Raw genomic sequence first — 22,463 nt, 5'->3', positions numbered from 1 at the left:
ACATTCTCATCCCTCAGGAAATACAAAGTAATTCACATTCTTTCCTCTCAATGTCAGAGGAACAGGTAACCCCAAATCACATTGTGTTTGCCAGGTCATACGAACTTTGGCTTTAGCTGCACACCATGAAGTAGAAAATGCAGAGCACATTACAAAACAGTTTATTTTGTAAAAATCTATCTACACATTCAGATCTCTTGTAAACCACAAAATTCTGAACTTCAACTTTAGATATGCTTACTTACAAGTTATTATGATTGTGATGACATGATTATGATTAATGATGACATGACTCAAAGTTATTTGCACTTTTTTTCTAAAATCTTTAATTTTAAATAACACTGAATAATAATTCATTGTAAACTCAAGTATTTCAACTGTAAATTAAGTTGTTTGGAATTTTTTCCTTTATCAAGATCTCACCACAGCAAAGATAATAGCAGCACAGCAAATGCAAAGTGCCGTGGCTACAGAAGGAAATTCTTTTGCCCTTCTACTTCTTTTTCTTGTGTTTTTCCAGTTTAGAAGCATGAACAACATACTTGTTATTTTATATGCAGACCAGCTCAAACAGTTTCAAGGTTTTTTTCCCCTACTAGTCTGCTAGTGTGAATTTTCAAGCTCTATGTGTGGCCATCACTGAAACCACTTTCAACACACTGCGTCAGTCTCACTGAATCCTGAAGTCACAGCTTTAGAGACTAGTTCATGAGCCATTAAGTAGCATATTACAGAACTAGTTCAATGATGACATGATAAAAATTTGTCCATTTGATTAAAAGATCAGCTTCCTTTTGTTGCCTGCAACATAAATAATCATTCACAGACCCCGATTTCATAAACACTGAATGAAACTCACATTGCAACTCCACTAAGCAAAAAAAATTAAAAATCTTATGCTAAATGACTATAACTCAGAAACAAAGAACGTCTGGTTTTGGCTGCTAAAATTCCCCCCAAAATTTCTGATTTGAATAGTAAGTTGAAATATCAGAGAGACTTTATCTATTAAGCACAGATTCAGGACTATAATTCGAAGACAATGAAGACCTTTTCAACACTGCCCAACTTTGAATCCAGGATTTAAACATGCTACAATGTGTAACCAGATCATCTCACATTTTTCTTTCCTTAACTGCTATAAGATCCCTGGTGAGACGATGGCTGATGACAGATGACAGAGCTTGTTGTCTCAACTGACTGCTCAAAAAGACCTAAAATCAAAAAAGTACTATGAGTATTTTTAATTATTTCCAGCTCGTGTGCACCAAAAAAACAGAGGCCTCTGTAATGTTTTAAACTTCAAAATTCCTCTAATAAGTTAAACAGACAAGCCTAGGTGCTTGGGAAGCAATATGACATATATTTTACATACACAAACTAAAAATTTAATATACAAGTTTCCCCTTTTTGATTCTTAAAGAAAGGCTATCTTTATCAGTCCCTGTGATCATTATGTGAGCAATGACTGCATGGTTGATCTGCTTCTCAAGACTAAGTTGATACCTTTAGTGATGTTCCAAATCATACGGGTTTTTTTGTTTTTTTTTTAAAAAAGTACCAGTGTAATCCTTCAGAAGTCTAGAAGTTTTAGATTTGCAATTTAGCGTGACCTCTGTCAAAGTTCATAAGGTCTCCATCTGTGTGTAAGTAACTGCTAGGCTACAGAAATATGGACCCCTAGAGCAGCTTGCTCCTGACTACCTGCTGCTTCCAAAACACTGGCCAGACATTAGCCTCACACTCTCACAGGATCAAACAGAGGCTAACAGGCAGTGCTTATTTCATGCAAAGTTAGACACTAAACTGAAGTATATTGTATTTAGGTTGCAGTGGTTTTCAGGGAATTTTGCTTTTTCTTGACCAGGTCTACAGTCAGCCAGGAACAAAATCACATTTGTTAGCGTGACAAGCCATGACATTTTCAACAAACAAACAAAATCCTTAACTATATCAATTTATTTCCCCCCAGAAAACAAAATTTCACTTCAGCACCATCTTTTTTACATTAAGACTGATGCAGAACTGCAGTTACAGTTATATTCTTCTTCCCTTTAAGTCAAAATACAATAAAAAAGAATAATCACTGTTCCTTGTACCTCTATTGTTTCATTTCACTTGGTTGTACTCTTCATAAAACATTACATCAGTAGAAGCTCAGTTTAAGATATACCTCTTGGTTTTCAATTTTTACACACCATTTTCCAGAATACACTTCTAAAAGAGAGCACATCAGCATTTAACTTCTGGAGATCTAATGAAATTTTTAAAAACTATATATTCATATGCTTTATATAAAATATGTATCCTGAGGTTCCATTAATTTTCCAGTTAAATTGTAGTTATTGCCTAATGAATACAGGAACACACTAAATAATCACACTGATCCCCAAAGCTTATTAGCAACCCCTGTTTGAAGAAGCCCTCATTAAAAAAAAATAAATTAGAATCAGAAGAAATTACTCTCCATACTGCCTGTCTCTATCTTGCCTCCTTCCCTTCCTCATTCTCTGCCTTAAAAACTCTAAGCATACCAGATTTTTCACTAACTTACAAAATGTAGCCTAACTCCTAAGCTGTCCTCACAAGAAAACAGCAACACGATAATAAAATCCATTTTATAGAAAACTAATTTTATAGTAGGTTTATGAAAAGGATATCACACCACATTTTTACTCACTAAAAATCAGAAGTTGGAATGCCAAGGCACAAAACCATAGGTAATGTTTTCACTATAAATATTTACTGACATTAAACATATTCAGTGTTGATTAGCCTTTTTACAGTATTAAGCTTCTGTCATCTTGATGCCTGCAAACACAAATCTGCATTTATCCACAAACTTAATTGGAGTACTACATGCCTCTCTGTAGATAAGCAGTTGAACAGACTTAACTTGCTGATAATTTCAAATTGTGCTAAGTGGAACAGAAGTAACTTTATCTGCATACATACTGATTGCAAAACCAACATGTGGAGTACAGTACTAGAGGTTTCTCTTTTTAAAAATCCAGCAAAGTTAAATTATCCCTCAACAATTTAAATGCTCAATAGGAATAAATGTGATGAAGCTTAGAAGGCATCCTGTTTCCATAAACAAAATATTAAAAAAATATTAACTAAGCTCTGCACTGAGCATTATGAAACACTGATTACAATACTGTCCACTTAAAACAAGAACATTATCCGATTTGCACAGACTCTGAAAACACCACTTACTTTCAACACATGAACTTCTCAAGTCCATTATTACTACCCAGCTAGCCTCCACATTTGCAATTCCAAAAGTTTTCATAATATTCCCCCAAACCCTCAACATTGAACTGTTTAATTGTCTTTCAAAGCTTGTGTTTTGCTACAATTCACTTCAGAGCAGGCTATATGCATACAAAGTCCCATCCCAAAAGCAAGAAAAATAGAGTTTTTACCTTTGTAATTTTAATACACAAACATCCACATAAAATTCTCACATCGTATCATTACAGCACTGACCCTCAGAGCTGAACATGTATTTCAATTAAAACAACAATTCTTTCAGATATTCAAGTCTGGAGATCACAGAACTCAGAATAAAGGGGGGAAGAAGAGGGGTAAAAGCAGATAATATATGGTAATATCCTACTGTAAAAAAACAAGCTCAAACTGAAACTAGATTTTGTACTGCATGTAGTTCTGAACTTCTTAGCAAGAGTAAGCAGACCATTATTTACAGGATTAGCAAACACATATGAATGTTTGAATCAGTAGAATAATTGGAAGCAGAAGTTAAGCAGGCTTTGTCAAGAACAAGTGAAAGAAAATGAATGGCCATTCTGCCATCATCCTCTCCTCAGCCATCCTTTTACTCTAAAGATGGGGAATAGAACACTAGGACAACTTTACACCTAAGTGCCATAACTAGAAATAATAGCACTTGTCTTTCAATGACTCCTCAACCTGGCACGTTGCATTTCTTGTTTTTCACTGCCACAAGTCTTTTTTCCTTAATAAAAGAGAAAAAAACCACACAAACAAAACCAAAAACTTACATGACAGAAAAGGTACCTTATTTTTCTATTCTGCACCAATAAGACTGCCTTCCTCTTTTACCTGTACTTCAGTTGTTCTTCCCTCTTTCTTTTCCATAGGACAGCAGTAAACTATAACCCTTCCTAAATTACACACCATAACATTCCACTGACAAGTTGCCATTCCCACTCCCTCCCTTGTGACTGGCTTAAGAAAAGAAGAAGAGAAACAGAAGCAGCATCTTCCCTCATGCTACCATCTGAACTCCAAGCTGATGCTACTAAGCATCCTGAAATGGTCCTTTCTAATGATTTCAATCTAAACTTGATTCTTTCCCTTCTCCAATTTCAGTTTCCATACCGATACGCTTGGGAACCTGCTGGTCCCTATTGCAAAGGTGAGAACACAAATACTCTTGCAGATGTACCAGTGTGTTACCTCTGCTATGCAAAAGGGAAAATCCACAGTTCAGTTGTATGACCTGTTGCAGCACTTTTCAAAAGCACAACCAGAAAAAACAAGGCTCATTTCTTTTTTAAGAACAAACACCATATGCAGTTTTGCAGTTAAACAGGATTACACACAAAGATTGTTTTGTTCACAATACCAATGAGCACACTTGCATATTTCCATGGGATCAGAACACAGGAGAATGTAAAACTTACAAGTATACTGCCATTGAGATGAGCCTTTTAAGTTAAAACAAAATCATTCAGTACTTTATGATGTTTGGATCCAAAATATTGTGAAAAGTTTTGTATCTGAAATTAAATTATTTGAAATAAATTATAAAATACTAAAATTAAAGTTGAGGGCTTTTTCTTGTGCTCTAGGATGATCCAGGGAGGTTGGGCCACATGACCCACTGTGGTCTCTTCCAACCTGACCCATTCTGTGATTCTTGGAAAGCCAAGCCCTTCTCAGAACACTAAGCACAGCACTCTTTTTCCTCCCAGTTAATGTTTATGGTTGCCAAAACTCAAGACAACAGTTCTGCTGCCACTGTTCTGGCAGGTCTCCCCTCATATCAGATATATATTCCCCTTCCCCTCAGACATTCACCACAATTATTTACCACTTTTCTCTTTTCTATTTTATGCTTGCTCTTTTACCCTATGCTGGACGATTCTCCATTCCCAGCTGGTGGCTCCCTTATTTCCCCCTCATTTCTACTCCTTCTTGCTCTATCTGCTGCTTATGCTTTCCTCAGATGTTCCTTTTTCCACTCTTCTTTCTCTCAAATGGTCTACTACATTGCTCTCTCCACACAGCAAGCAGGAACTCAGAGAACAGTTGACTTGACACAAAGACTGTTAATTTCATGTTACTGCTTTACATTTGAATGCACAGGGAAGATAAAAAGCGAACAGAGGTCAAAGGAAAGATTACAGGAATCTCTGCACTCAAGGATATGAGCTATCTGTCCATCAGACCTCTAGTGCATTAATAATCAGTTCCACTTGCTGCATAAGCATAATCATTTCTTTTATCTAAATAAATAAAAACAACATTCATAAATAAAATTTCCACAACTTCATACTGGATTTTACATTCGCCTTTGACAAGGTGGTGTCAGGTAAAAGGCTAGACTAAATCTCAGAGGTCTTTTTCAACTTGGTTGATTCTGTGAAATGAACACATTATGCAGCATCAGAAAACACATGACAAACATATGCTAAAATTTTAGAAAAACTGAGAAGGAAATCATACCATATCATGTCTACACACACAGTAGATACATTGAGAGGCATTCTTTCAATACCCTATTTCTGTTGTTCAAATTAAACAGAAAAGCAAAACAAAGTTTCTGAAAAAAGTATCATAAAATAAGAGAGACGAACTACTAACAACAGCCCATGCTCACAGGAAACAATTTGTGCCTCATCCTGATGAGCAGCAGTGCCTCTGTGCTTGACTGGCATCTCCAACTTTTGAGTATTCACAAATTCTCCAGTAACTACTGGACAAAACAAGAAGCACATCTTCTTGAGACAAATCTGGGTTGGACCCTGAACATGAATCGTCCCTGAACTACACTGGAAGACCGAGAGATAAAATGCTACCTACTTAGAACCTTTCTGATTCAGAGGTCTCAACAGAGGAGTCAGTTCCAGTCAGAACAATTTAGACTGTAAAGAACCTCAAGAGATCATTTAATCCAATACACAACTGAAAAAAGCGCTATCCTAGACTTTCATCTACTCCCGTTAATAACAATGGAGATATGACACTGGAGGAAAAAGATGGAGATTACATTCCCATGACCACATTTAATCTATCTTGACGCAGTCTCGAGTTAGTCACATTTTTAGAATCTACCAATGAAGAGACTATATTATTTCTTATTTCAGTGTGCACAAGTTGTCACCAGCCAAAAACGTAATAAAGTGTTAAGGCAACAGGCATTTTCAGGGCACAGTATTGTTGCAAATATCCCAATTTGATTTATTCAACATTTATAATGAAGATACTGCTATTACAGGCACTGCATGATGCAGCCTTGGTTGCTTAAGTCAAATTTTGCTTAAGTCTGCTTTCTTTACAAATATTAGACTATTTTTTTTTTAATTTAATTGATTTCCTTCATGATGTTGTCAGGTAGACCTAACCAGGAAGGACAGCTAAACCATGAATTCAAGGCCAGGTACTATCCGGTCCTAGAAAACAAGTCAGTAAAGACTGTAGTCTGAGGACTTGTTCCCTGTAAGCTGAATGGAGCTAAAAAGCAATGGGGTAACTTGTGGATATCCTAAAGTCACAGCAGTAGAAACCGAATGTTTGCTCATACAGCAAAGTCCTTGCATTTCACGCTGCCAGCATGTCTCAACTCAGCCTGGATGAGTCACCCTCCTGGAGGGTCACTGTGCTACTTCAGTCCTGGATTCTCTAATGGGACCACCATGAATGATATTATACGGTGGCATTTGCTCCAAGAGGACACTTGTCTTCTAAGAACTGGATAAAAACCACTGATTTCACGCAGGTCAATAAGCAACTACCAAAACAGTAGTGACTAAAAGTCCTTACCAACTTTTGCCTGCTTTGAACTGGTGACACAGAAGTGATGGGAAAGACTCCATTCTCCATTAGCAGTCCCTAAGCTACCCAATACATGGTCCTTGACCTGTTACCCAGTCACCCCATCCCATTCCCACCCTATGTGAGTGAACAAGCATCTTTGTTTATGGAAATTGCAATCCTTGGGAATTTAAATCTAAAATTCTCACAGTGTACATTATCAGTACAACTGACACTGACTTCAGCTGGTATTACTTAACTAAAATGCTTTGTAACTCAGAAGAGACTTATAACTCACAGGAAAAAAACACACAGTCTCTAAAACACAATACAAACATAAATGCTGCTTCCCAGGAAATCAGGAGGGCAAGAGGGCTGTGTTCTGAAATAGGAATCTGAAGCACACTATTCAGGAAGACTACGGTAATCTCTAGTTATGTACAAGCTTGCTATTCAAACATAAAACCAAGTAACTTCAAAACTAGATTAAAAACTATTTCATGTCTTTTACTGCTAACAAAAACTCTGTTATGGAAAAAGATTCATGTAAGACACTTTACATAAGATCAAGGTGGTTTAACATTGTGTTACATACCACCTAACATTTTAAAGTAAAATCATGCACAATCATTTTAGAAAAAAAGGAGTTCTGCACACACCAATGCAGTTTAGAACATTACAGACTGGACAGTTTCTACCAATTACACTATCAAGAATCATAGGCAAAAGATACTTTATTATCCACAAATTTTCCATTTCAACTGAACACTGAGAAGAAACTATCAGCTGTTTAAAACTACACAAAAATCCCTTTGGTTTTCAAATAGAAACCACTAGCCACTACAAGTAAAAATGTGTTCCGAAAATTCATCTACTTTTGAAATGTATGGTATGTGCTTTGCAGTACTTTAAAAAAGAAAACATTCCCTCCCCATAGTCCATGTATTATCTCTTTCAATATATTTAATAGATTAAGAGTTTTTTTCAGATAGAAATACTACAGAGATATCAGAAGTAAACACAAACGCATACATGCACACTAATAAAAAGACTGTAAAAACCTCAAGAATACAAATTAGCACTTTTCTGGTGTAAAGTGTCACATCCTTAAAGGCATTTATATATCTGTGGAACTGTTATTAGCTACATCCACATCTGTGTAAAACACCTAAGGACAAATGATCAGGTTCCATCCCACATTATAGCACACAATAAAAAATAATGCTTCCCACACAATTGCAATATTCTCATTAAATATAATACCTCTAAGCATCACTTGCTATTAATACAACTTGGTGTGAATCCAGAGCCTGTTTCTGTTAAAAACAACACCAACAAAAAACAACACCAAAAAAATCCCACCTCACATCCGTCAACTACAGTGGTATAAATTTCTCTGTCATATAAATTTACTCAGCTGTTATACAGCAGGGGATTACATCAGCACATTGTATTGCAATAGCCTAATGGCTCGAGTTGCACCAATATAAAACCCACTTTAGAGTTAGTAGTTCATTTACAATGGCCAATTCTACCATGTATCTAGCTACCCTGTGGTAGAGGGCTGTTCATTTTCCCCTAGATATATAAATCTTTCGAGTATGATACGGCATCTGTAGTATTCAGCAACCAGCATTAAAGCCAAACCAAGTTTTGCAGAAACTTTTACAGAAATTTTTACCTCTCTTATCCTGAGTTGTCCTTCCTATTTTCCATAAGGAAGACCTAAAGATTTTTCCCACACGAACCATGACCTCCCTCACTAAAACCTAGTAAGAATGAAAGGGTCAGGGCTGATTCACCCCTGCTGCTTGGAAAGGCTGGAAGAACAGCTACATCTCCTACGCAGTCAGCCAGCAAGAGCTGAAACACATGCTGACCAACAGTCTGCATCTGTATCTGCCCAAACCTAAACAATTACCTTGAAAATAAGAAAAATATATACACACACAATTAAATACTGCATTGTGATATCTACTATCAATATACTTCACTCCTATAAAATGGCAACTACTTTAAAGTTCTTAAAGTACAGTGGCCTTTTTTCCCCTCTACAACATAATAAATCAATTATATGCTACCATTCTGTGAGAACTATGAGTTTAAGGAAATTATTTAAATATTTATCTCATAATATTCAAGGAAAAAAATGGATGAAAAAATTGGCTCTTTACAGTTGATGTATCTTCTCAGCTTAATTAACACAAGCTTCTCCCATTTTAATTTGCACTTAAGAAGCAGGAACTTTACTCAATTTGCTAATTACTATATTTTCAAGCTGTTTTCTTGAAATAGATGACAGCCTACCACACTAGGAATCCAAATTTCTCTAGTTACCTCGAATTACGTAATTGTCCAAAGCCTCTTCCATTCTTTTCAGTGCTTCAGCTCTATTAGAGCCATAGGTAATCAGCTAAAGAAAAAAAAAAAAGGTATTTACGTCACCTAGAAATTAAATGTTTGTCTCTAGAATTTGAATAGCATTTAAAAATGAAAATGATTTGCAGAACTTCTGCAGTCACAAAACCATTTCTTGCACATTACTGTATCTGTGCTTAAGAGGCTCCCTGAAACATCAAGAAAAAACTAAGATATCTTAACCCATTCACTCAAAAAAGGCCAATCACTTATCCTTGATACAAATTTAAGCATTTAAACAAGCTCTGAGAAAAATCAGAGCAAAGGTTCAATATCCAAGTTTACTCTCCTGACTCATAATGCCTAACCAACTTCAAAAGATGTAATTTTTTTGACAACTGAACTCTGACTATGATGTCATATTTTAATTTTACCAATATGTTACTGATTCATAAGAACTAACACTAAGAGACACTATCAACCATTTCTTTCAATGCTTCTTTTTGGAAGCCAGAATTATTGACATTTTCATCCTGGCTAGACTATGTTAACAGAGATAGATTGGCAGCATCTAAATCAGGCAGTACTGGCTGATTTTTAAATCAGAATCTTTTTAATAGTTAGAAATTGCAAGACAAATAAATTACAGTGTCAAAAGGTAAAAAAAATTTTATTTCGAAGTGACACTAAATTTCCTCCACTCCACATTTCCCTTCACTTCTCTTATATTCCCTTGAGGCCTGTTATGCCTGGCACCTTCAAAATACTGATTTACCAATCCTTGAACATGCTCTCACTTAAAAGATTCATGTATAGAATTAGTGCTTCATACCTTTAGAATATTGAAAAACAATAATCAACTCACTTTTGAGATCATGGGATCATAATAAATGCTAATATCACTTCCTTGTTGTATTCCACTGTCAACACGTACCTTCAAAAATAAGAAGCAAAAATAATTATATATTGGTGTGAAAAAAAGATTTCAGCCCGAGGATCAAATCTACCCATCAGCCTTACAACAAACACCCACAAAGCTTATCAGGTACATTTTTCAATCTGGAAGAACTTAAGTAATTATTTGTTTTTCAGAGAATCTGAGAGGAGGGAAGGGAAGCTTTTTCCTCCACCAGGAAAATTTGAAAATTATTCTCTCCTTTAAGAGAAACTTGACTGCAATCTTCAATCAATAGTCAAAATTCTCTTTTGTTCTCCAGAATGCACAGTAAACATACTAAATTTGATCTAACAATTTAGGTGGTGTTACACATTAGCTTCAACTCTGAACATATCCAATTCTGATTTACTCCCTGGAATAAAACACAGTTGTAATTATTTTTCTGATTGGCATGAAGGATGACCCTTATAATCACACCCTTTCTGCATCTATATATAATCATATTCCTCATGTTCCACTACAGCTATTCCAAGGGCTTCAGTAGGAATAGAAGTAGAGAGCATTCAGCAGGAACTTTGGAGTTCTGCTTTATCAGCTCCATAGGAATACTGATCCTGTGGTTTTCATGTCTGTAACACTTTCCTTCTCTGCCTCACCCTCTCAACTGTAAAACATTTTTTTTCTGTTGCTGCTGTTCCCCTGAGGCTTTAATGTTTACACAGCTTTTTCCACGGCTTTGCTTTGTAAGGACACAGCCTCAATTAAAGCTCTGATTCTGCAATATTCATGGAAAAAAATAACACAAGTTCAAAAATTTCTTTTGAAGAGTCTGATTGCTGTTAACCAGCCAACAAGTGAGTTAGTATATTGCTGATTCTTGTTTTCATCTCTCAGTTTGATTTCATCACTGTAACAATGAGGTTAGCCATATAAAACTTTTCAAATGAGCCATTTCTGGGGAATAAATATTTATTAAATTGCTGATTTTGAGCACTGGAATTTGAAATATTTTTTAAAAAATAATCAAAATAACTCGAGAGTGATAAACGCATTCTGGGGATCATCAGGATGGAGGGCTCTAATCAAAGCTGTTGAAGCAGCAGGGCTCCGATACACCACATTGTAAAGGGGGTGGGAAAGAGGGTCCTGGAATCTCACTTAAATCTTCACCTGTGGGAAGGAACCTTTGTAATAAACAGCAGCTCATCTGTCTGCAGCAAGGCAGAAAAAGGTCAATGCAACGGCTGTTAGGCCTTTAATATTTTAATTTAGGCAATTATCAAGGGACCACATGTAGAACCTCTTGTCTACAGAATCCACATGAGGGCATGATGATGACTTTATTATCCAAGTGACATAAAAAGATACCCTAGCATGTGTACTCACTTTCTTCAGTAAGAAACACTGTCTGACTAGTTTTTAGGACATTATCTTTACTTTAGAAAGAAATCTGCTTATTAATAAATTTATATTTATATATTTATGCTTACATATTTATATATAATTTCTCCTTTTTTTGTGTTTGTTTAGCATATTTATTCATATATAAGGCAGTATTGCTTCTCTACCACTTTAATCACATCTTATCTGAAAGTGCTTTATCTATGCTTAACTGGGCTCCCTGCTACCTACATGAGGAACATTTAACATTAGCTACTGACAAGAAGGTAGTTCAGACATATCAACATTACAGAAAAAACAGTGTATGCAGTGTATGTCTTAGCTTCCTTTCTTCACACTTTTCCCTATGTACAATATCCTAAAAAAGTTTAAAATTTTTTATAAACTATTGCATAATTTCCTTTAAAAAAAAATCTGGAGTCCCCTGTAGAAGTTTAATTTTCATAAAATAAATTCAAGATGACTGAAAAAATATCAGCAGAAAAGCAATACATTTATACCATCTTCAGTTCTCCCTGTGGTGCTTACATTTTCAGAGGCTGGTAACAGTAGGTGATTTTATAAACTATATGGTGTGACAGAACTTAATGAATATTGGATGAAAAAGAAACCCTAATTCAATAGATACTCACCGTAATGTGCTGAACTTGATAAACAACGGCAATATTTACTAGACCTCCAGCATTTACTTCTGCTTAATATACTTCCTTTCTTTTAGCCACTATTTAAAATATCAAGGAAAGACTAGGGTTCAAGATCCTGCTCTATCCTAGAGCTCATTCCTATTACAGGCCCAACACTTTGCTGTTGTATTATCCTTATGTGTTATTACAGTAGGACAACAGTAAAATGAAAGATAAAAAATGCTTAAGAGGTTAAAAAAAACCAAAAGCACAATCTATGTCACAGTCCTACAATGAACTACTAGTACATCAAATTCAAGTTAGGAATACCTACAGATTCTAGTACTTCTCAGTTCTTTGCTATATCTAAGAACTTTTTCTTTCTCGTAAGAGCCATTAAAATACCAGACTGCTGATCACACTGGCAAAGAGCAATGCTGGAGCTCCCGAGATATGGCAGTACCTGTTGTGCAGGAGCACTGAACATCAGATTACTGTCACAGTACAGGGGTTTGTTTGTGGTCACTTATCTTAAGCTTCATTATCAAAGACAAAAAACGTTTGGTATTTATGAGTACCATGTTCTGAGGAAATTACAGACTACATAACAAAAACAGCCAGCATATTCCTCTCTATGGCTGAGGAACAGCCCTCACCAGCCACGTACGTACACCACTTCTACCAGCACGAGCAGCTGACACACAGGCACAGGTAGACAATCAGAGTTAACTGGAGACACAGAAGAAATGAACTGCAAATGCATTTGGCAATACACTATTTATAAACTGAACTCACTGTGACACACTACAAGTCTCTGCTAACTTTTCTTAAGATAAATTGTTGATAATTCTAAAATCTAAAATGTGGAAAGTAAACATTGTGGTACAATGGGCCTGAAACACTGAACCTTTTTAGTCATATTAATTTTGTTCTTAGCAGCATGACATTCTCAGGAGAGAAATTAGTTTCACAGTGGCAGAAATATATGTATTAACACACCAATTCATGAGTGTCTACATAAAAATAGTTGTTCTATTTTTAATACGACGGTAGAAGAGGAAGAGAACAGCCTATACACTCCATATGAGCTCCTCAAACCATTGCTCTGAAGCCTCCAGTGTAATTAAAATCTTTTTCTTTGGTACCACGATGGACCACGTGAAGCAATCAGGCATCTCCCACCCTTCATTTTCAATTCACCTCTCCCCCTAAGCACAACTCCCAGCCCACCCCGTCTACCTGACAAGTGACAGCCCAATCTGATTAAATGCTTGCAAGGGAGGGGACTCATGGGCCTCCATGACAGGCCAAAAGTGATCACCATGGAGATACATAATTACAGCTGTCAACGCATCTACTGTCCTGCTGGCATCAATTTGATTGCTCCCAGCAATAATGATAGACAAAGCTTAGTGTGCACTCTCCTACACCCAATCACTTTATCTATTCCGTGGTCCATTTAGCTGACATGCAACATTCACACAAGCAAATAACAGCAGTAAGCAGAACATTTAAGGCATTTTAATTGTTTTTTCTTTGTATGGATGGCTTACAAGCGCAAATGTTATTACATAAAACTCCTGCTGCAGCATTAATTGAAGAAAGATTTGGTGGGACAAAGACTGTAGGGGGTATAGTTTGTCCATTATCACTTGTACTTTCAACAGGTCTCACGTTTGGAAAATTGCAAATTGCAAAAACTTGCAAGGCCAAATGTTTGACATCCTGTTAGCTATTACAACATGGTGAAAACTTCTAACAACCACTGGAGTATTCATTATAAATTATTATTAAATACACTCTTTATTTCATTAGAAAGAAGTTTGGATACATCCAATGATACCTTTTTCCCTCATCTCCTCCTTAAGAGTATATAATGGCTTTTAGATCTTCACAATTTTTTTCTGCTTTCGGACTTTGAACACAGCATGAAGCCTTAAAGACCAGAAAGGGTCAGGTCCCTTTGGAAAATACATGGGCAAAAACAATTCAGAAAGCAAAATAAATCATATATCCAATAACATCTCCACATTTACGATTCCTCCTGTAATCTTTCACTATTTTCCGTGCAAGCAATCAGACTGAATAATTGTATTCACAGATGGTACACTCTCATCATTCCACTAACTGACAGTGTCATGTATATGTGCACTTAGACTACCATGATTTTACAGAAAGGTCTTTAACCATAGCAGAAAACATTGTTGGTTAAACAGTTATTTCATATAGTTAGACTATATCCTGAAACACGTAATAACCACTGCAAGAAACTCATCTTTAACATCTACAAAGCTAAACAAAAAGCACTGGCAGCTTCTCACCAGTGTCCCCAGTTCTCTATGCTTAAAGAGCTGACTCAACATTTCACTGTCCTTTCCAATGGTCACAGAATTTTTACTAAAGCTGCGTTTGAAAAACTTAGGTTGAAAGTTATAGAACAAATTATTTCAACACATAATTGCACAAATTGGTTTTTCTATGTCCTATCCCCTCTCTGGCAAAAAGCTGGAAAAAGGGTCTGATTTATAAAGCCGCTGAGTATTTATAGTCTCTGCCTATTAGAGAGAAACTCAGCACCTACGAAAACCAGAACCGAGTTACTTACACTTGGCACATGCAGTGGTTCCTGATACTGAGACAGTTTACCAATGGATGGCAGACCAAAAGATTTGTAGGGGTCCTGAAATAAAATTCAACAGCAGAAAGCATTAAGCTTTTACAAATGTGGAGCAGATAATGTTAAAAAGCTAACAAAAAGTCTAACAAAAACTGCTATTAGAATGACTTTGTTTTCTTCCCCAGAATTACTTGTGTTGAAGAATATTTCTTCATCCATCTGCCCCTGCAACTCCAAACAGAAATGGAAGCATATAAATTCTCTTGCATCAGTCAAAAAGCATGAAAGAAGAGCTCTGCATACAGTTACAGTACACCACTAAAATAAGAGACGAAAAGATGACATTTTCATTAGCTACATTGTGCCTTGGAAGAAGGATGGGAAAGTATTCAGAATGGTGGGACTGAGAAGAAATAAGAAAAAAATTTCAGAGATAAAAAGGGACATTAGAAATTCAATAATCTTAAGAAATCAAACCATTCTTTATGTCTTCGGAAATCTCCTACATAATGCAACATCAATATAAACTTAATAGGACAGCAAAAAAATATATGGCCTACAGAATTACCAAATTCATGGCAACGTAGTTGGATTCATTACTTCTATAGGTGAGGGGATCCAGGCTGAACAAAAAAAAAAAAAAAGACCCAATCATCAGTTACTCCAGGGTAAAGCCTACTAATACTCAGAATAGCTTCCATGCCAATCACAGGGCAAATATTTATTCTTTATCAAAATAGTTTGCACTTGTAATCAGTAGAGCAAATTGAAGATTATGTGCATGTCACAAAGAGGGGGAGGGGAAAAGTAAAATAAGATGCTCTAGGTCAGAGAAGTCACAATAGTTAAGCAAAGGAAGAAACATCTGAAGATGCTGAATTATTTTTAAAAAGCAGAGTTACCTAAAACATTTCTGAAACAAAATTAAGAAAGCTAGGCATTATTATCCAGGCCCTATCCCCGGCAGTGTTCAAGGCCAGGCTGAGTGTGGCTTTGAGCAACCTGGATCTAGTACAAAGTGTCCTTGGTCACAGCAAGAGGGGTGGAACTAGATGATCTTTAAGGTCCCTCCTAACCTAAACGAGTCTGTAATTCTATGATTTTTTTACTTAAGAAATCTTGATTTTCATGTATAAAAAATGACAGTAAAAAGACATTACCTTGAAATATCCTAAACGTGACTGACAATGGGTTTTAAATTTTTGTAAGCTTATTTAAAGTGAGATAGAGAGTCACATCATAATTATAAAATTATTGTTTTGGAATGCACTTTGAAAGTTTGTCCTATAACCTGTAGTTTCAGAAGACAAGTAACTTGCTTTTCAACCTTTCAAAAAGTTTTAGTAAAACAACAAAAATTCTGTAAGACGTTGAATTTCAACTGTCTTTTTAAGTCAACAAGTTTCAGATTTCAGTCAGAAGATTTCACAAACCTGGAAACAGTAGTTAACCGTACAAAATAACTCCAGCAATGCATCATTAAATGTGAACAGAACAGATAGGTTTACTTCTAATGATATTTGCTCACTTACCTCTTTTACCATCGTTAATTTTGATTTTCAGAAAAAAAGCTATGTTGAAATACACACCGTATTTTTATTGAAAAAACAAGAACTCTACAATTCTACAAAACCTCACTAACCATTCATGTTACATGCTCTAAATCATGACTTTCATATGATATTCCTTGACTTCACCTTGGCATCTATCCACACCTGGGTATTATTACGCCACAATTCAACCACCTACCCTCCTCCCCATTACCACTCATTTACCTCAGCATAAACTCGACATTCAACCGCCCAGCCGTTGATGGGAATATCAGCCTGTTTGTGCCTGAGAGGGTAACCCTTAGCAACACGGATCATTTCTTGGACTAAGTCCAGGCCGGTAATGCATTCTGTGACGGGATGTTCAACCTGCAAGGTCAAGAACTGTCAGTCAATAGGTAACAAAAAAACAGCAACAACAAAAAAAATGCCTCTCTGTAAACAAACACAGATAAACAAGAAATTTGACCAGCCAAAGAGCAGACAAAGAGTATGTTTATGTTTTGTTCTTTTTCCCCAAAAAAATTCTGCTTAAACTCTGGCAACCACTATCTCTGCAGGGGCAGGGGGAAAAAAAAAAAAAAAAAAAAGAAAAAAACTTAGCAGACTACAATAACTAGGAGCAGCATACAAAAGGAAAACTAGAAAGGTCACCTAGAAGGATTCGGGGGGTTGCAGGGGTTTGGGTTGGGGACTTTTTTTCCATTTATTTTACAAATTCAAATGCACCTGGTGATGATGAGTTAATGTTTCTTTGTTTGGAAGCTTTTCCCATTCAATTCTGTTTTGAAGAGACTCACACTGTATTTTAACTGAAAATCTCAAAGTAGCTAATAATCAACCCATTCTGCTACACTTAACACGGCACAAACAGGAGCCACTTACTAGCCTACCCTAAATCTCACCCATTCGCCTGCTTTCACTAACCTGTCCTGACAAGCAACCAGATTAGCGTAATCTTGCATCAGTGCAGCGTAGCAGAAATGAGCAGATGGATCCTTCAATTTTTTCCCCCTCCAGACCTATCTGTTTAGTGCTTAGCATGCACAATAGCTGGGCTGGACCAGCAGAGTCACTCTGCGCTCTCAGCAAATTGCCGCTAACGGCTTTGGATGATGCTGCCATGGGAATACCCGTCGTTCACACTCACCCGGGATGTGCGTACAAGCATGCTCACATGTGTGCACATATGCACATACACACACACTTCTTCCTTCAAATGGGAATAGAAATTAATACCTTGATTAACTTTAAAAAAACATTTAACTAGGCATAGGACAGAAAAAAGCACCCGAAGATAGGAGAGCGCATCCTATAGATCAAGTAAAAGGTAGGCAAGCTAAAAGCATGTTCTTCGCACAGACACAGCTGTAAGACTTTCCATACAGAAATTATGACAGAACTGCCATTTTTATTATAAAATGCTTGTGCTCCAAGGACCAAAATACCTTAAGAAAACGCACTTCACTAATCTTTCTCTGTCATGAGATGTCATACTATGTAGCTTTTCTGACTGAAAAGGTCATTGACCAAAAAACTTTGTTCTTTCTTCCTTCAAGTATATGAGTATTAAGGAAAACATTTAGTCATTACAATAATATTGTGGCTTATCAGAACAAGTAGATGCTTTGGTCTTTAAGGAAAAAAAAGCTTTGTAAAAATAAACAGATGGCATCCATAATTAGCCCTGTGTGTGCTGCGTTTGCTTAGAGTTTCAACAACATTTTAAGACGTTTTGACATAATTTTAATGACAAATCATCCCTGAAACAAGCACCTATTCTTTGAAGGACAAAAGTGACATTGAAATGGAAATCTGATTATACAGTTTAAGGATATACCTTTGGGATTCAATCTTGATTCTACCTAACACATGATACTCTCCAGCATGTCAAGCTTAATAACAGTATTTTGAGAATCTATGAAACATCTCAGTGTCTATCCTGCAGTGTTAAATTGAAGCAATTCAATTTCTATTAAGACTTGAAGTTTCTATTAAAACTCCCCAAGTTTTAATAGAAAGTTACTTATCACACATTCATATTTGGACAACTAAACTTACTTTCTTATTTTGGAACCTAAGTTTTAAAAAGTTACCTTTGAGTTAAGAAGAGGTTTGGAATTTTAACATTCCAGATAATTAAAATAGTTTTTATTTTTCCAAAGACTTTTGCATTATTTAGTTATACTGTCATTTTTCTTGGATAGCAATTGGCATTCCAGACTCAATAGCTTCATTGTTGTTTTCAGTTTTATTGTTGATGATCAAAATAAGATGGAATGTTTCTGGAAAGAAAAATATTTTTGTTGTTTGGTTCTTACGACTCACAAACATTTATTTAATCCATTCTTCAATACAGATCTTTGACTCGGTCAATATTTTCTTCTATTTCTTCAAAATACTCCCTTTGTGTCTCCACACAAAACAACATTCAGAAAACATGTATAGGAAAATTTTTTGAGGGTTTGTTTTTTGTTTGTTTTGTTTTGGGTTTTCTTTAGGGGTGGGGAGAAGTTGTTCTGCTTTCTTTTAGGACTGTGCTTCAACTAGCACTGTTTAGGTGTAATGTAGGCAATTCCAATCATATCACTAATTTGGGGGTACCAAATACATTTTAAATATGTTTTAGTATTCATTAAGACCACCAGATGACCAAAATGGGGGAGAAAAGAACTTTAACCTTGAAATCCTAGTTGACTTATTTGTAACTTTAACCTTTCAGTGAGATGCACAACTCAAACTGCACTTCTTTCAGCATTTGCAGCCTACTTTCGGCAAGGGGACGGCACGAGGGGGTCAGCTGAGAACAACAGGACAAGCAGTGAAATTGGTCAGCAATAACTCTCAATTAATCAGCTGCCAAAAGTAACATCTTTACTATCAGTTCCTTTACTTATACCAAATCTGGTCAGAAACAATTTATACCAAGTCATCATTTCAATGCACTTAAGCACCATACATACCTCTTTAAAGTCTTACTCCCCACTTTCTGTGACACAAACACACACGCATCCTCACTTTTTCTGTAAATTTTCACTTATATTCCTGCTTTCAAGTCCACAAAGCTCTACCTGCTATGGCCAGCAATAGCTATACACAGTAAAGCGAAAACTGCCCCTTCATGGACCTGCTGGATCTGCTCTTCTTCAGACATCTCACAGCAACCAGATTTCCTGTGAGCATTGCAAGTTTCTTTGCTTCAGTAACCTCTTCCCGTATATACCATAAGAGACACTAGTGGCAAAGCCTATCAGAAAATAATAACTAAGTGCCAGTTTAAACATGGTGAAGCAGGTATAAAAGATAAGGGAAAAACCTACCAATGTCACAGTCCAATTAGCATCCATCACCAGAACAGTACGGAAAGGCTGCTAATTCTCCTCCTGTTCTGTGACTGACAGCAGTCTTAAAGCTCTACCATAGTAGAGGGTAGGGTTCATCCACAGCTACAAAAAACAGTCATGCAGTTTTTATGGACAGTTGGAGCTAAAAGTTAAACTAGCGATGACTGCTCCCCTTATATTCAGGGGAATAATTTCAGGACACATTTTTCTCAACACTATCAAGGTACTCAGATCTAATAGCAAACACTTCTGGACACTCTCACAGACTGCTCTTGTCCCTCTGTGTATAAGGCATCAAGTTACTCACACACCAGTTGGAGCATTCAAGCACATCACATCAGCCAAGAAAATCTAAATTTCAGTAGACTTAAAACTATAGCCTATGTCACCCCTACTACTGTAAGTCCCTAGATGGTGTCATATACCCCTTTACATTCAGATAAATAATCTCAAAACTAACTTTCAACATACACCTCAGGTTCCAGGAAATGTGATTCACCTGGAGTCCCACAGGCTTTGCTGCTGCAGCCAAATCCAGTATCAATTGACCAAAACACACCAACTTACAGATGCTTCTCAACCCCCTGTATTTCAGTAAGCCTGGTTTCTATTTCGGAGAACTGAACAGCAGAAGTGCACACGTGTTCTGCTCTTCAGGCATGCGGGCTTCCTCACTACTATGAGCAGGAACACTCTGGGGTCACATCTTTCTGCAAAACAGTTCACATGTATATGGGGTTCAGCAGCACACAGTAAAAAACAGCTTTTCATAAAGGCTGCCGAAGAACAGACAATGGTTGGATTAATGTACAGAACGAATGAAAAGCACATAGGAATATTTAACAGGCAAACTCCTATGTTGTCCTTGTCTATAGACACAGTATATAACAACATGTGCTGTTTGTTTTCTGATTTATTATTATGTGATCAAACAATTCAAGGCAACCAGAACTACAAAAATTTCCACCAGCTAAGATGCTTGGGTTTCCCAAGCAAGATGTAGAAAAAAGAACTAATACACAAACATTTGGTACCAACTAATTTTTTAATCCCAACATTAATTCCGAAAAAATCTTTAACCTACTTCCTCATAGGAAGTTATCAAAGTTATATTCCAATAATCATTGACACTGTTTTTTCAATTTTTCTTTGCAAGGATCTGTTTCTACATTGTATGGGACAGATGCAGCTTTCATAGCCTATGAATTCTGAATCTGCCCTTTCTGTGTTTTAAATGAATAGCACACACTTGAGGTCAACAAGTAAATCAGCTCACAATTCCAATATAACTTTCTCAATTAACATCCTGCACTTCAAAAAAAATTTCTTGCAGTTCAGTAATTCTACACAATTTCCTTTCCGCTACATACTCCACGTAAAAAAATAAAGAAACTGTCATCCACAAAACTTATACTTTCTTTCCCAAAAATGCAATTCTTGCTTTTACCGTATTTAGCAGCAGCACTAAATCCTGCAAGAACTGCAGCTGTTCTTGGTTTTGCTTTACATCAAATTCACCAAAGCAAAGAAACTAATGTACTCTTTGAACAATTACCTTTTGCTTCTTTATTTATTAAAAATGGAAGGGAGTCTCCTCTTTCTCTACTTTTTTTATAGTATTTTATGATAGTTATGTGGCAATGTTGTCTCTAAGATATCACTCCATGCCCTGGCAGCACTGTTAATGGCATCTTTCAGATTCAATGACTTACACAAACAATGTTGTTCTCTTCTGTCAACAACAATTAGCAATGCTTTTCTGTAGTTCTTTTGGGGAGCCAGAAAAGCAGACAACCAGTAGCTACATAATGGAAGTTGCATTAGGAGGCAAGAACGTGGCAAAAATCTGGTTAACTGTTGTCGGCTGACCCTCTTGTGTGAAACAGTGTTGTTTGGCAGCAAAATCACCTTTTCTTTGGGTTCTAAAAATGGCCATGAACAGCTGGTATAAACTGTGTGCAGAATGGATTCTGGTGGGCTTAGGAGATTGGTAATGGGATAAGAGACCTTTCACCTTTAGGTCAGTAGTTCAAATTCAGCCCAGGTTAGCAGCAATTGAAAGTCTTTACCATCTGACACTGTTCGTTAGCCTATTTAAAATGACTGAAGAAGCTAAGTGTCACAGTAAAACAAGATAACAGTATTCAGAAATATGAAGAGTCTCAGCAAACAGCACAAGCAATTGCTTGAGACTTTACTTCAAAATACCACCCTTCAGACTTCGCAGAAATCTACTCCTCTAACTCCTGACAGCCCCTTTCACTGCTCCCATACTCCTGCTCACCTATCACAATTCATCCTGCAGGCAGTGACACGCACCAAGACAGCTCCCCGTCCCCATGGGTCTGCTATGGATACCGAAGTCACCACCTCTCTGTGGTTTTAGCTGGCAGTCCAGACTCAGCTCATTCCTTTGCTATTTGTATTTTGCTGCTAACTGTTTACATAGTGTAGCTGCAATATCTTCCAGCACTTCTCTCCACTGACCAAACGTTTAGCAGGTGACTCTTGAGATGCAACAGATTACAGATACCATTAAGAAGCTGTAGAACCAGGAGTTTATAAGCAGTGGAGCTCCAAACAATCAGCAACAGGATTTCTATGTATTTTTAGACCTTTGCCAACCATGCTTTTTATACTCTCATG

At 36.6% G+C, this 22,463-nt stretch overlaps 1 protein-coding gene across 1 annotated transcript in view; it reads right to left on the bottom strand.

The window, feature by feature from the left end:
• PCCA (propionyl-CoA carboxylase alpha subunit) overlaps positions 1 to 22,463 on the bottom strand; it is a 299,136-nt gene that overhangs the window by 151,186 nt on the left and 125,487 nt on the right. The window contains exons 13-16 of the mRNA XM_017816595.1: positions 16,699 to 16,842; positions 14,912 to 14,986; positions 10,250 to 10,318; positions 9,364 to 9,439 (exon numbers count right to left, since the gene is read on the bottom strand). Of these exons, the coding sequence (XP_017672084.1) occupies positions 9,364 to 9,439; positions 10,250 to 10,318; positions 14,912 to 14,986; positions 16,699 to 16,842 (364 nt within the window). The remainder of the gene's footprint in view (positions 1 to 9,363; positions 9,440 to 10,249; positions 10,319 to 14,911; positions 14,987 to 16,698; positions 16,843 to 22,463) is intronic.

This window comes from Lepidothrix coronata, unplaced genomic scaffold (assembly GCF_001604755.1).
Source record: "Lepidothrix coronata isolate B3197 unplaced genomic scaffold, Lepidothrix_coronata-1.0 Scaffold57, whole genome shotgun sequence".
NCBI classification, from domain to species: Eukaryota; Metazoa; Chordata; class Aves; order Passeriformes; family Pipridae; genus Lepidothrix; species Lepidothrix coronata.
This window is presented reverse-complemented; position numbering and strand designations above follow the sequence as displayed.